Below are 15,417 nucleotides of genomic sequence, written 5' to 3'. Positions count from 1 at the left end.
GAGTCAGATCTTATTAATCTTTGGATGGAAGACCACGAGGAAATCTGATGTTTATATTGGAATGTAAGAAAAAATCCCATAAGATTTAATAATTTTCTAATAAGAAATTTTATGATACACCCCCATTAATTTTATATATACTTGGTTGAATATGACGCCGACGCCGGCGTCCTCCCCATCCTTTCACGTGTATCCTGGGCCTTTCAGGGTGAGATGCTTTTAGAGATACGGATACCCGGCCAAGTCGAAAAAGCATCCGACAAAGGACTTCCTTTCGCTCTGAAAGAGGCGTGCAAGTTCTGCCTAGAATGCAAGCATTAAGCCTACCGCAGCTCTGCAAAACGCCTGCCTTTTATAACCGGGAATCCGAAGGCAGCCAGTTAGGAAGGTGGTCAAAGAAAGAGGATTCCGTCACGTGCCGAATGCCGTAAAATTAAACCATGGCTTCCCAAGATGCCATCTCTTGTCACTGGATAAAACGAGGAGGGCGACTCAAGGCAGCGAGTACCCCGATCCTCCTTCCAGCCCCAACCAAGTGAAAGGAGAAGAAACGCGAGAGCGGCGCCCGCCCGCGTCTCTTTTGCGCCCCCAAACAGTGCGCTTCTCCGAAGGCCTCGGTTTGACGCGCCCGCCCGCTCTCCCTTTTTCCGCGGCGCCCCTCCCTTATCCGCGTTCAGGGAGGGAGGGAGCGAGCGAGCGACGGAAGAGGCGGCCATCTTGGCTCCCTCGCCGGGGCTGTGCGTGTGCGAGCGTGGGGGGGGGAGGGAGGCAGGCTAAGGCTGGGGCAAGGGAGTGACTCGCTCCTTTGCGGAAGTGGTGCCTTCACTCCCCCAGAGTGGAAGGAGGAGAGAGAGAGAGAGAGAGAGGCCCGCGGGGTCGTCGGCACCTTTCCTCAGCGGCGTCTCAAACCCGTGGAGGATGGCAGGGCGGCTCCCGGCCTGCGTGGTGGACTGTGGCACCGGGTGAGCCGAGAGAGAGAGAGCGAGAGAAGGATGAATGGGCGACGGGGTGCGCGGCGGCGGCGGCGGCGGCTGACAGTTGGCTTCCAGCGCCGGAGAGGGCGGGGAAGGGAAGCGGCCGGGCTGCCGTTGCCTTTCATTGGGGCGCGTGGACGGGGATTCGCCCCTGGAGCGAGAAGGGGCTCCTCTTGTGTCTCTTCTTCCCCAGTGCAGGGCATGGCAGGGTTTCCTGCCCCTCACCTAGCCACCCACCCCCTTTTATTGGCAGGTGTGTGTGTGTGTGTGTGTGGGGAGGGAAGAGTATTCCCAACTCCCGGGCCGGCTGGCTGGCTGGCTTCTTCCCAGCAGCCGCTCGCCCGGCAGCTCTTGCTCTGCCTTTCGGCCTCGGCCGTCAAAAGCGAGGGTTTTGTGGGCAGAAGGGCGAGTCACGCCCTAAACTGCCCGGGTTCAAACGGTCTCCTCCCCGTTTTCAATACCGCGGGAGGCTTCGGCCTTTGCAGAAGGAAGGCTTCATTGTCTCCTCCGGTGAAAGTTACGGAGGTTTGCCGGCGCTCTTATTCATTGTGTGCTTGCGAAGATGACAGAGCACCTTCCGCGGCTGGGAAGGAGGAGACCCTTGGCCCGCTGAGTCTAGCCTTCCCGATATCCTTGGGTTTGGGGTGGGTTTTTTTTTTTTTTTCGTCCTGGGAGAAGAGGGTTGCAGGAGATTGGATTTGGGTTTTTCTTGATGCATTGGTCCAGGCATTTTCCTGCATTGCTGTTAGGATGCAGTTTTGGAAAAGACCCTCTGCAGCCTTAATTTCATTTACGAAAATGGCCATCTCGGGGGGGGGTGGTGGTGGTGAAAAATCAGCACCATCCTTTCTCGGGTCAAACTGGCCTGGGTATAATTTTCAACTGAGTTCAGTTTACTGGGACGAGGGGAGCCTTCAGATTGGTGGCTTCCTTTTGCAGTGCCATGATTTGTCCATATGTGCCATTTATTCAGCATTACTTCTCTCTGTGTGGGTGGAAAAAAAAAAGTCTGCCCTCTCTAATGAGCAAGCGCAGAGGAACTTCCTTAGTTTTGTCAAAGGCGCTTCCTCCTTTCAGGCTTTTATACCTTATAAGGCAGTTTTCAGTGTCACACCTAAACCAAATCCTTTTGAGAAACCACTTTTCTTATTTTGTAATGGCTAATTAATGTGGAGAAAAGGCGCTCAACGTTGCTATTTTGTAATATGTTCCGTATAGAAAAGAACTTTAATGACATTTCTTTCCATGAAGGGCAGGCATGGAGCATAGCACTGGAGGTATATCTAGGAAGCAAGGGATTCCTGGTACATAGGTACTTTATGTCCTTCATTACAGTTTCTTAAGGAACTGGATTGAGGCGACTTCATTTTGTGCTTTCATTTTACTTCATGCTAATAAAGATGTGTTTCACAGAAAATTGTGCATGCAAGTTGGTCTTCGCAGCAGTAGCTCAATATAATTGCAAGTAAAACACTTCTAAGTAATCATTCATCAGCCTTAGTTTTCTGCTTTAAAATGGTTAATTACAAATATTTCAAAAATATTTTGAGAAATGTGCCATCAAACAACATTCTGTGGAAATTGTGGCCTTACCTTTCCATTTGAAAAACAAACCAAAACCTAAACATATCTACATAAGAAATATGAGATAGTTCACTTAAATGGAGCACAGAATATACACTGCAGTAAATTACAACTTATACTGGTTGCTTTTCTGCTGCCTATAGTAACTTATAAGCTATGTGTACATATGTAAAAATTACAGTACTGTACAGTGTTTAGTGCAATACACTAATTAAGAACATCATGTACTTTTCATACGAAGCTCTTTTTGTTTATCTGTGAGAGGCTAATTGTACTAAGAGGAATCTCTGGTGACATGTTTCATTAAATGTAAATTTGAGCATAAATGAAAATGATAGGAAATACTCAAAAGAGAGAAAAGGGTTTAATTTTAGATTCTGCAAAGGGGGCTGTCAGTGAATGCACAGTCATTGGTGTGCAGAGCGCAGCATCTTTTAATTAGTAACTATGATTACACAATTACTAAATTGAAATGTGTCAGTGGCCCTGAAAAATCTGGGCTCTAGGATCACAAGCTGTAAAACATTAGATCTGAACATTAGAGAATTAGAATTCCAGTATGTTTTAAGGATATATGTCTTTTATAATCTGTTTTAGTATCACTGTATAGAGACACCCTTTCGATTTATTTGAGGAGGTGACTATCCCAATTCTATATGTACAAATGTAAATTTGTGTAAGTTTCCACTGTATTCTGCTAATCTTACATATTGGTCTCAAAATATAAGAGGAGAAGATTGGAATGTTAAAGGCTTAGCCTTTAGCATTTAGCCTGTTATGCTAATATAATATGCAATATTAAAATGTTTTAAAATTGCTTTAGAAAATTTGCCATATATATTTATACCTTAGTAACTTTGGTATAACTATAAAGATTTGAATTACTAGTTTCCACTGTTGGTGAAAATGATTCATTATAGTATTGTACACTTTTTGCAAATGTGTTATTACATTAATGATTGCTGTGGTCCACAGTTAAAAGTACAAAGAGAAATACAGATACTGTAGTTCTCAACTTACGACCACAATTGATCCCAAAATTTATATTGCTAAGTGAGAAATTCATTAAGGGAGTTTTGGCCCATTTTACAACTTTTCTCACCATATTTGTTAAGTGAATCACTGCAGTTCTTAAATTAGTAACAAGGTTGTTAGGTAAATCTGTTTCCCCATTGACTTTCCATGTCAGAAGGTCGCAAAAGGGGATCACATGATTCCGGGACACTGCAACCATCATAAATATGAATCAGTTGTCAAGCATCTGAATGTAAATCACATGACCATAGGAATGCTGCAATGGTCATATGTGTGAAAAATAGTCATAAGTCACTTTTTCAGTGCTGTTATAACTGAACTGTCACGAAATGAACTGCTGTAAGTCTAGGTCTACCTATAGTGGTTCCAGGTTACTTATATTTTGCAGCATTCACTTTATGTCCAAGAGGTGTATTGGGGAACAGCAAAACTAAAACATTTCCTATTGCATTAGGAATATATTGAAGTTCCTGAATTAAGTGCATGTGAAGCTTCTTCTGAATAGAAGTACAGTATTAAAATATGACACAGTGTCTATTGAAGTAAAAAGTATGTGATTGGTTTGACATGTTGGTATAGCTTAATTCAGACATATTAAATCAGGTTTACTATATGAGTTTAAGTATGGACTAGATATTAATCTGGTCTGCTTTAATTTGGAAGCCTGCATTGATCAGGGGATCAATGACATAAAAGTCTGCCTCCAATTCTGGGATTGATGACATAAAAATCTGCCTCAACTTCTGGGATTGCAAAATGCTGTTTGTTTTTGTTGAATATTTGTGAATGATTTCAGTATGTACCAAAATGTGCTTATTGAGTTACTTTAGAGAAAACTAATATTTCTGAATTTACCATATTTTTTAAATGTGTAATCTTTTGCATCAGGATATCAGGATGTTTAAGTGAATGTTTATTATGGGTTGTTGATTAATATTTTGAATTACTTTTCAGATGAAACATCCTATGTGATATATTACAAAATGTGGTTAAGATTGTAGTTGCATTAAATGAGAAAACATGTTACATGTGCATTTATCAATACATTTTATAAGAATTGTGCGCTTGGGTCCCTATGCGCAATTTCCACTAATTTTAGTGCTTTTTAAATATGTATGATCAAGCTCAGAATTGTTATCCATGATAAAAATAATCGCTGCACCAGAAATAGAATCTGTAAAAACATGAATCAAAAGTCTTATAAGTTTGTATCTTTAGTTTAGGCCAAGGTGCACAAGTGATGTTGCAATGTATGCTAAAGACTATACTCCAGAAGTAGAAAAGGCAGGACCTCAGTGTGGTAAATAGTACTTCAGGGTTTTCAGTAAATAAAATAGTGCATAAAGCTTCTTTATAAATTCATCACTAAGGGCACACTTTTTGCATTCCTGCTTTAGGCCTCAGAACTTTTTTAACGGCCCATGTAAATATTCTACTCATAAAGTTACACACATATTCCCAATAGATAATATGAAATGGTTAAAATAAGATTGAAAGAAAAGATATTGAGTGGTTATTATTTGGGCTTGCTAATAAAACTAATTTCTTCCCAACAGTCTCTACACATAATCAAAATCTGCCTCTGGTTTAGGATTCTGGACTTTGTGTGGATGATTTTAGGATATTGTACACAGAAAGGAAGGAGGACAGAAAACATGAAAGTTCATTGTGTGTCTGGAAATCCAGTCATATAACATCTTATGTAGAGCAGTGTGCCGATTGCTAGTCAGAAATAGTTTTCCCAATGTTGCTTACTAGTATGAGTTGTTATGCCTGAACCATTATAACTTTAACAGTTACTGCAAAAAAAAGTGCTTTATTTTAGGAAGACACTCAGAACTTGATAACATAAACTGTATAGGTCTCCTACTAAATTGCATTTTCTGAACATTACAGAATGAATAATCTCATGTTGAAAATAGGAAATGTACCCCACTGAGAGACTGTGAACTAGTCACTCCTCATCCAGCCTACCTCAGGGGATGGTTATAGGGAAAAATGAAGAGCACGTGTTTCTATGCTGCACTGAGTGTTTGGAAGAAGTTGGGGTATAAACGTAACAAACTTATATCCTCTCTTTTATGCAGTATAATAAATTCTTTGTTTAGCAGCCGCCCTCCCGTTTAGTGGATGTTAAGTGGATGTAATGGATTATATTTATGTACAGGGATTCCCCCAAAATATCAGCGAAGTTTCAAAGTTGTCTTGAGTTGAAAAAGGCACTTAAACATATATTACTTTTACATACTAATAGAAGATAATGTTACATAATTTGTGGTTATTTAATTTGTGTATATTACACATATTTTTATATATTGTTATACATATAAGTACCCTAATGCTATCAAGTTGACGTTTTAAGAATTTGTAAAGTCAATAAATGTTTAATATTATAAAAAAAATATAGCCAATTAATGATAGTGTGTAGTATTTGTAGTATTTTAATGATAGCAATTCAATGCTCTAAGTACATACTAGAACAATTTTCACATATATCCTGTTTTTCTAAGATTTGTTATTTTCCTAATTTTTTATCAGATGGCAGTTTACAAAGCACAGTAGACTATAATACAGAATCTCCAGATATATTAAAAAGGGACATCCTTGGTGGAGGTTCAGAACTCAAGATTGTGGCCCCTGCAGATGTCTCTGATGTTGGAACTATTGCTACATTTATTTCTTTACATCTCACCTTTATTATTTCTATAAATAACTCAAGATAACAAACATACTTAATGCTGCTTCCTCCTCCTATTTTCCCAACAACAACAACCTTGTGAGGTGGGTTTGGCTGAGAAAGAGTGACTGGCCCAAAGTCACCCAGCTGGTTTTTCAATCTAAGGCTGGACTAGAACTCTCATGATTTCTAGCCTGGTGTCTTAGACCATGCTGAAGTCAGTGGCATTCCCAGTGCATCTGAAAGCAAACTGGGAAGATCCATAAATATAAATAGCAATGACTTTAACAATCTTTTAAAGATTTTGTTTGCTTAGTAGGTATAGTAATTTTACCGGTTATATCCTGTTTATCAGGTCAACCTGCAGTAAAGGATAATTTATTTTATTAACATTATTTAAAGTAATCAAACAATGGCTTCCTTAATGAGGAGAAATGGAACTACTTAACAATTGTGCACAACATTTGAAATAGATTCCTTGCCATGCATTTTGAATTATTAAAGCAGCTATATGTTCAGGCTTGCTGGGAACAAACTATTGTTTCTGTGCATCCATGCACTTGGAATCAACTAGGAGTATCTTTTGAAGCAGCTAAAGCTTTTTAAACAATTTATATGTCCATATTACTTATCAACAAATAATACTTGCCAATATTTCCCAACATTGATTTGTTGTATAGAATTCCTTAATTGTTCTAAAAGCTGACAATTAGAATACATAGTGCAGTATATAGAGTCAAGTAAAACTTATTACAGGGTGAATATCCATAATAAAAAGTGTTCAGTAAATGAAGCATTCTGCAGGCTTCATTTGTGAGCTTACATGACTTTTTCAGCAGTAAAATAATCCATGTGATTTCAGATCTGATACAATGATACTGGGGCTCCACTTAGTAGACTTCTGTATCTGTATCCTCACTGCTTTACGTGAACCTTTTCTTATTTGCTAGCTGGGGATGTGAAAGTTGTAATCCTGCAGCAAGTTGGGAAGAGGTTAAAATACGTCAGGATGGACAAAGTCATTCAGATGAAACCCACACCTATGGAAGTGAATAAGGCTGTTACTTCTTACTTGAATTATTGTTGCTTTACAGTTGTCTCATTATAGTACTGACATATTTCAGTTTGTGATAGATTCATATGGGGAAGGAGTTTAGCATGCACATTATCTGCTTTCTTTCTCAGTTAACTAATTCCAATGAAAATATATTTTGGAGGCTTTTTAAAAATTATAATACTTCCCTCCCTCCCCCCAATATCTCCTGCTGCTTCAGTGTCAGCCTGAGTCTACATTCAAAGCAATTGAGCTGACTGATTTGAAAGGCCCTATGCTAGGACTACCAGATCTGGACTCTAAAAATCCAGGAAATCAACCAAATGCCACCGCAGATGTGGCAATGCTACCATTTGCTAATAACAATCAGTGACATCCATTGATAATTTATTGCTTTAGTTTTTTGTCTTGAGTGTTTATTGGCCCCCACAAACATACATACACTGGACCATAAGCTTATGTGTAAATATTATTTGAAAAGACTAATATTTGTTGCAACAGTAATTATTGAACTGAGGAAGCCAGTCTGTGGTTTGTCTGCATAGTGTTGACTCTATTCCCTCTTCCTCTTTATAAATTAACAAAGGGTTATTTGTCTGCAACCTTGAAGTATCAGTTTCTTCCTCCAACTTCACAGATTTCAAACGGCAGTTATAGAGTTGTAGTTCCTTATTTTAAATCATCATTAGTTTAAGTACTTCATTAACTAAGAAGAAACCTGCAGACCAGTATGCACAATCACAGCCAACGATTACTTGAAAAGGTATTTTGCTGAATGTTCTAAAGGAAAACCTACTTTTTAATAAATGAAGTAGATTTTTCTTGTATTGTTTATATGAATCTTACATTTACCTAAATTTTCAACTAATTGAGTTATATCACCTTATCCTATATATGAATAACTTCAGAGCAGGTATTTGTTAGTTACTGTTTAGTAATACTTGAACACTTGAATTCTAAACATGTTATTTCTTCAGTAATGTTCTTAGCCGTAATTTGCCTTAATTTTTTTATTAACTAGCTATATTGGAGAATGTTAATGTATTTATTATGTTACATACCACACTATCTTATAACTCCAGTTTATGATACTAAACCATTAATAGTATGAGTAAAAATTATAGTTAAAAAATAAAAGTTAATAGCTATATACCAGTATTATCACTGGTGCCAACCCAAGAATCAACTTAACTTTTAAAAGCCCAGTGGAGATTGTCTTAAAAAACTTTAAAAAGGGTGTGCACCAACTGGACCTCTGTGGAAGTGAGGCAATTTCCTAAGGTGTGGTCCACCACAGAGAAAAACCTTTTCTAGGCCTCTGCAGTTAGCACCTCTAGCATCTGGGAAACGCCCAATATTCCCTGTTGGAATGAGCACACTGGACAGGTTGGTTCTATTTGGAGAACTTGTTCCTGCAGGTGTAGGGCTTTTAAGGTTAATAACCATACTTTGAATTGCAGCTGAAGCTAGTGCTATTCTGCCATATCAGTGTTATGTGCTTGCAGGTGTTCTCATCTGCTAACATGTGGATAGCTTCATCTGCACCAATTGCAGGTTCCAAATGGTTGCAGTAGTGTGTTGTGGTGATGCTAGGACAGGTGTCAAACTCAATTTCATTGAGGGCCGCATCAGCATTGGGGTTGCCCTCGGGGGGCCGGGTGGGTGTGGCCAGGGTGGGTGCAGCCTACTGGGTGGGTGTGGATGGAATGGGTGTGGCCTACTGGGTAGGCATGGCCAGCTCTACATCGTTTGCGTCAAGGGTGCGTGTGGGGGCCTGGGCAGGAGTGAGCAGATCTGAGGGTCTGTGGCAGAAGGGGGTGGGACCGGGGCAAGCGCTAAGGCATGGTCCATTTTTTCATTCCTCACAAAGGATGACACCTCCCCAGCATGCACCCAGGGGGCGGGGCCGACGCAGCAGGGGCTGGTTCCTTGCTGTTTCCAGATGGCCTTGTGGAGCTAAGACTGAATGCATTTCAGCATAGATGGCCACCACAAAATTGTACATTGGCTCCCGGCCAATCTGGGTCAGGGCCAAGGCAGCGGGGGCTGTTCCCTCACTGTTTCCAGGATGGCTTCGCGGGCCACATAAAACCACTTCGTGGGCTGCATCTGGCCTCCGGGCCTTGTGTTTGACATGTCTGTGCTAGGAGTATGAATAAGCATCACCAGAGGCTGTTGCAGGTATATAGATTTAAAACTGGTAAACCAGACACAGTTGGTTTGTTGATTAACAATCATGGTATTGATCATTGCTATCAAATGACTTAGTGGCTAGGAAAACAAGTTTAAAACATCCACAATAGGAATAAAATCAGCATTAAAAATGGTGGTGAATTCCAACACTTGCTTTCTAGATCCATGCCTCGGCTGGCTAACTAAAGCTGCTTGGTGGTGATGGGAGGTCAAGGGAGTGGGTTCTAACAGCGGTGAATCCCTCCTTGGGTGAGGAGATTCTTCCACCTTTTGAAGAGGTACTGGTTTACCCTCTCCTCAAGAAATCATAATTGGACCTTACCACACTGGGCAATTTTTAGTGCTGTGTAACCTCCTTCTGGAGAAGATAATTGAGAAGGTAGTTACAGAGCAACCTCAGGGGACCCAGGATAAAATGGATTATTTGGACCCTTTCAGTCAGGATTCAGACCTGAGTATGGAATAGAAATGGCCTTGGTTCATTTTCAGTGACCTCTTGCAAGGACAGGATGGGGACCTGCATCCATCCTTGCCCTGCTTGACCTTTTGATGGCCCTAGGTCATTATGTCCCTCTGGATTGGCTCAGAGGGTTGGGGTAGTGGCACAGAGTTGTACTGGTTCACCTCTTTCCTCCAGAGTGAATTCCAGTTGGTGGTAATTAGGGAAGGAATGCCTCACCCTTGGCCCTAGTATGTGGGGACTGACATGGGCAGTTATATGTACAGCTAGAATGACACATTACACCTTCACTCTGAGCTGCATTATTTGCTAATTTGTTTCCAGGTTTTTGATTTTTAAAGTCTTTTATTATTGGGGTTGGGTTATTTGAGGGACAGTCTTTTCCAGTTACTTCGGTTCATTCCATCCTTAAATAAATCCTTAAATATATTTCATTCAGTGCATCCTTTTTATTTGAAAGAAAATCTAGATCTATGTATTGCTGAGTATCATTTCTCCTGTTCTATTTGTCCATTATTTTGCTGCACAATATAACTTGATAGCCATCTTATTCTGAATGAGAAATTACTGTTTAAAATGAACTTTAAATCTTTGAGCAATAAAGTAGTAAAAGAGCAAACAGCTAGGCTTGGTATTAGGTGTCCTCAGTGTCTGCCAACAACTATGTTTATTTTCATGATTCATTCTTCTACATTTTTGCTAGAGTAGCTATGAATATTTTTAGATATGCTGAACTGTGCAAAGTATATAGGCTTTACTGGAAATATATATAACATTTTTCTTCTAATCCTTAAAATATTTTGCAGAGGATAATTTCCTTCACAAGATACTAAATTCTATATGGTGAATATTCTGTTTTAGTTTTCTAAATTTATCATTTCTGGGTGTTGGAGTATTGCTTGACTTATGTTCTTTTATTGGAACTTTTTTTTGCACTAACAGTCTGATCTTGAGTGTCTTTCTTTAAAGTAACTCCTGATTAGTTTAGTAGTAGTATGGTATCGTGCAAATGAGCAAGTGTAGAACTAAATACTAAATGTTCAGTTTCTTAGGGTATTTCAAAACTTACTAGCACAGGTAGACCTTGATTAACAATTTGTCTTATTTAGCAACTGTTCAAAGTTAAGATATGCTGAAAAGTAATGTTATGACCAGTCCTCAAACTTATGACTATTGCAGCATCCCTGCAGTCATGTGATTGCAATTTGGAGGCTTCTCAACCAGTATGTGGTTATGACTGTTGAAGCCTCTGGAAGTCATGATTGCAATTTGGAAGCGTCACAGCTGGCTTCTGACAAGCAAAGTCAGTAAAGAACCTGGCATGAAATTGCAAGTCGCAGTTATGTGATGTCTCACTTAACTGTGGGTGGTTTGCTTAACAGCCATAATGGGACTGATGTTAAGTCTGGCATGATTGAGTGATATTTCATTTAATGACAGTGTCACTTAGCAATGGAGTTGCTGTTCCCAATTGTGGCTGTTAAGCGAGGACCACCTATACTTCCTAGCATAAGGTTTCTCATCTTCATCTTTACAGGTAGCCTTCATGTGATCAAAATTTGGGTGCTTGGCAGCTTGCCCACATTTATGACCTCAGTGTGCAGTTCAGCTTCCCCACCCACCTGTCCTCTCCCCCATCTCTTCCCTTTTGGCAGCCCTGCATTTTACCACCTCTGCCTACCCCTGCACTGTCTTTTTCTTCCCACTGCTGATGAGGTGCATCTGGCCAAGGCAGCTGCTCACCTCTTGTGATCTCTATGCCAGATAGATTGGGAGGGACCTTCCTTCCTTCCTTCCTTCCTTCCTTCCTTCCTTCCTTCCTTCCTTCCTTCCTTCCTTCCTTCCTTCCTTCCTTCCTTCCTTCCTTCCTTCCTTCCTTCCTTCCTTCTTATCAAATTCTAAGTGGCTTCAAATCAACAGTACAACATCAATAATGAAACAAAGATACATAGACAGACAGACAAACATATCCATACACACACAGACACAAACAAACAAACAATAAAAACCTGACACCAAAGTGAAGATTCCCTATGCGGTCTTCTTTAAATTTTCTCATCCACCTCACCGAATCCCATACCTGGGGAAGAAAGCCAGGTCTTTTCAGAAGTCTAGGAGTGTAGAACCCTGCCAAACATCAAGAGTTATGCAAATAAGCCTTGGGACTATGTCTATTCACCAGTTTTATTTTCTAACACCTTTGGTTTCATCTCTTAAATAGAGATGAAACCAAAACCTGGTTATTTGGTTTCTAGGATGTCAGCTTCTCGATCAGTATTTTAAAATAAGCTTTAAAATAAAAAAATGTAAGCAGGGATCCTGACAAGCACTAAGTGTGCCCATAGTTACCATAGAAACATATTGCTTGTTTCTCTTATATATAGTTCACAAATCAGCTTTTTAGGTAGGGATGTAATAGTATTGTACTTACATAGCATCATTACTTGAATGACTAAATGCTACATGACATACAAATAATAACCCTAACCCACTTTTATGATTGATCTTTAAAAATGTCAGGTACAGGAAAAAGAGGAGGAGGCAAATTATTCAGATCCAACATGCATACACTTCATTGAATGCCAGATGGTGAGAGCAAATTGGGTTCTGAAAAATAACAAGTAAAAAAGGCATTTCAAAAATCTCCATGAAAATCTCCCGCTTTTAATTAGGGAGTATGGCACATATGAGAACCAAGAGCAATCAATGGTGCAGCTATTGCAGTGGGAAAAAATGTGATATTTACAGAGAAAGGTGAAAGTTGATGCAGAGAACAAAGACAGGTCAAATGAACTGTTGAATACATTATATGGATGAGCAACAAAGTTGGAATGAGAGATTTGCTGGGTTGAACAGTACTAAATGTGACAGAATCCATGTAATGGCTAGTATAGTAAGGTACATTGCTTATGGATTCATGTTGAGAATTTTTGGCTTTATAACATATAATGTTAAATCTCAAGCAGTTCTGGACACAATTATTTAAATTTTCAGCTTCTCAAAGCAAAATATGGTATTTGTTTATGGCATTTATATCCTACCTTTTCTTCGGGAATTCAAGGCACAAAGATAGGGAGGTTCTCTCATTTTATCACTACATCAAGAACCTTGTGAGAAAAATTGTGTTAAGCATTTTCATTTCACAAACTCCATGGTTGAATGGGAAGTTTCACTCAAATGGCATTTAATAACGACATAGAAGACGATGAGGCTATAACTGAAATACTTAATTTCAGTAATGGAATAATGATTCCTCTCTTGCTTAGGGGGTAAGATATTTTTCTTTTTTCTTTTCCTTAACAGCTGATAATGTGAGGGTAGAAATATAAAACCAGGCAGGTCATGAGTCACATTTATTTGTTTATTTGCAGGACTTACAGGTAGTTCACAATTGGGACCACAATTTCCGTCACTATAAGATGTGGTAGTTGAGCAAGTCACACATAATTTTACGACCTTTTTGCTCTGGTTAAGTGAATCATACGATTTTTAAGTGAATTTGGCTTCACCCATTGACTTCATTAGTTGGAAGCCCCTGGAAAGGTCAGAAATGGTGATTGTGTGACACCCCCCACCGGGTGCTGCAATAAAAAATGGTGATCATAGTCCTAATGCAAGGATCGATTATAAGTCAGGTTTTTTTTAAAGCACTGTTGTAATTTCAAATGATCCCTTAAAAAAACTACCTGTATGTGGTTGCTTATTTCACATGATGACTCACAACAATCCATAAGAGAGTAGTTTTAGTTACAGTTAGTCCTCAACTTACAACAGTTCATTTAGTGACCATTCAAAGTTACAACAGCACTGAAAAAAGTGACATGACTATTTTTTAAACTTATGACCGTTACAGCATCCCCATGGTCACATGATCAAAATTCAGATACTTGGCAACTGGTTCATATTTATGACAGCTGCAGTGTCCCAGGGTCATGTGATCAGCTTTTGCAACCTCATGACAAGCAAAATCAATGGGAAATCCATATTCACTTAGCAACCATGTTACTAACTTAACAAATGCAACAGCTGTGGCAAGAAAAGTTGTAAAATGTGGCAAACTCACTTAACAAATGTTTCACTTAGCAACATAATTTTTGGGCTCAATTGTGGTCATAACTTTGAGGACTACCTGTAGATGGCTCATTCGACGAGTGTGTTCTAAATTGAAAGGCTTCTTTTTTTAACTTGAATGTTCAATTGCTGTGAAGCTTTAAACGTTGCTGGGTGGGTATGCCTTATTACTTCTGAATCAAGGAGTTCTTTAACAGCTACAGCCAATGTCAATGCCATAAGGCAGCTTAGCAACCATAGCTATCCTGGTTCCCTAATTCTAATCATTAAGGTATACAACAGCAAAATAGCTCCAATGATTATATATAGTCAGAACTGTGGGAATATATAAATGTTCCCTTATTGGAACAGATATAGCCCACTTTTTTAAAAATGCGTCTTAGAGGATGGATAAATCCACAGTAACTCTAGTAGTGAAGGCAGAACTGGGTATATCCTCTATAGAAAGTCATTTAGCAATTAAAATAATCAACTATTGATTGACAGTCTTTGTGGACCCAGATAGATGGATTATCCATTATTGCTGTGTTTCAGAGAGCACTTAATATGTTTCCTTGGACCTGGGCTGCCCAATTTTCAAATGTCATTTCACAATATGGATTCTCTGACCAATTCCCAGTCCTATCAGATATCAAGTCCAAGAAAAGTTTCAAAGAAAGGGTCTTGGATGTTGCTGCCCAAGATATCACATCTGTCACAAATTAGCCTCCCAGATAGAAAAGTATTAACAACTTTTTAGACCAGCTTTCACTAGAGCACATTTTAACAATTAGACTCTATGATAAGATATGGAAGGTTCCATAGAATTCTGATTAAAGAAAGACTGCATAAGTGCTGCACTAGCTGTTAAGACATATCTTGCTTGAATGCAAACTATTCAGTCAAGAAAACTGAAAATTTATTGCAGGAAACAAACCTGCATATCCCTAGCAAGACCTTTTTATAGTAAAGACCCTTTGGAAGAGAACAGACTATTTAGAAGAGATTGGGATTGATTGGAAGGTTAACAGTTTATTATGAATATGCCCTACTATTTTCTCTATTGTTTTTATAGTTTTTTGTTATGGTCAGATAATCAGTACAATGTATTGTATTAGTTCTGTATCTGTGTTCAGTATATCTTAGGATTGTCACTTGAAACAAAAATATTACCTTGTGCTGCCTGACTTCACAATTCTTATGGGCCTTGTTCTGACAGATGTATAGATGGCACATCAGCACTACCTTTTCAGTACAGTCCTGAAAAATTTAGGCTAATGACTCTTAGTGAGGAGACTGTGTCTCTGATTAATATTTTTATACATCAGTATTTGTTCATGTGACTTTGATTTGTAAATACTGCAGTTTTGCTGATCATTTTTAAAGTAGC

At 39.2% G+C, this 15,417-nt stretch overlaps 1 protein-coding gene across 1 annotated transcript in view; it reads left to right on the top strand.

The window, feature by feature from the left end:
* Positions 1-856: 856 nt before the first annotated feature.
* ACTR3 (actin related protein 3) overlaps positions 857-15,417 on the top strand; it is a 33,924-nt gene continuing 19,363 nt past the window's right edge. Inside the window, exon 1 of the mRNA XM_015818567.1 lies at positions 857-962. Coding sequence (XP_015674053.1) covers positions 919-962 — 44 coding nt within the window. The 5' untranslated portion in view covers positions 857-918. The remainder of the gene's footprint in view (positions 963-15,417) is intronic.

The sequence above is a fragment of the Protobothrops mucrosquamatus genome, unplaced genomic scaffold, assembly GCF_001527695.2.
Source record: "Protobothrops mucrosquamatus isolate PMUCROS unplaced genomic scaffold, P.Mucros_1.0 scaffold763, whole genome shotgun sequence".
NCBI lineage: Eukaryota > Metazoa > Chordata > Lepidosauria > Squamata > Viperidae > Protobothrops > Protobothrops mucrosquamatus.
The sequence above is the reverse complement of the archived record's forward strand: the minus strand, read 5'-3'. Positions and strand labels throughout refer to the sequence as shown.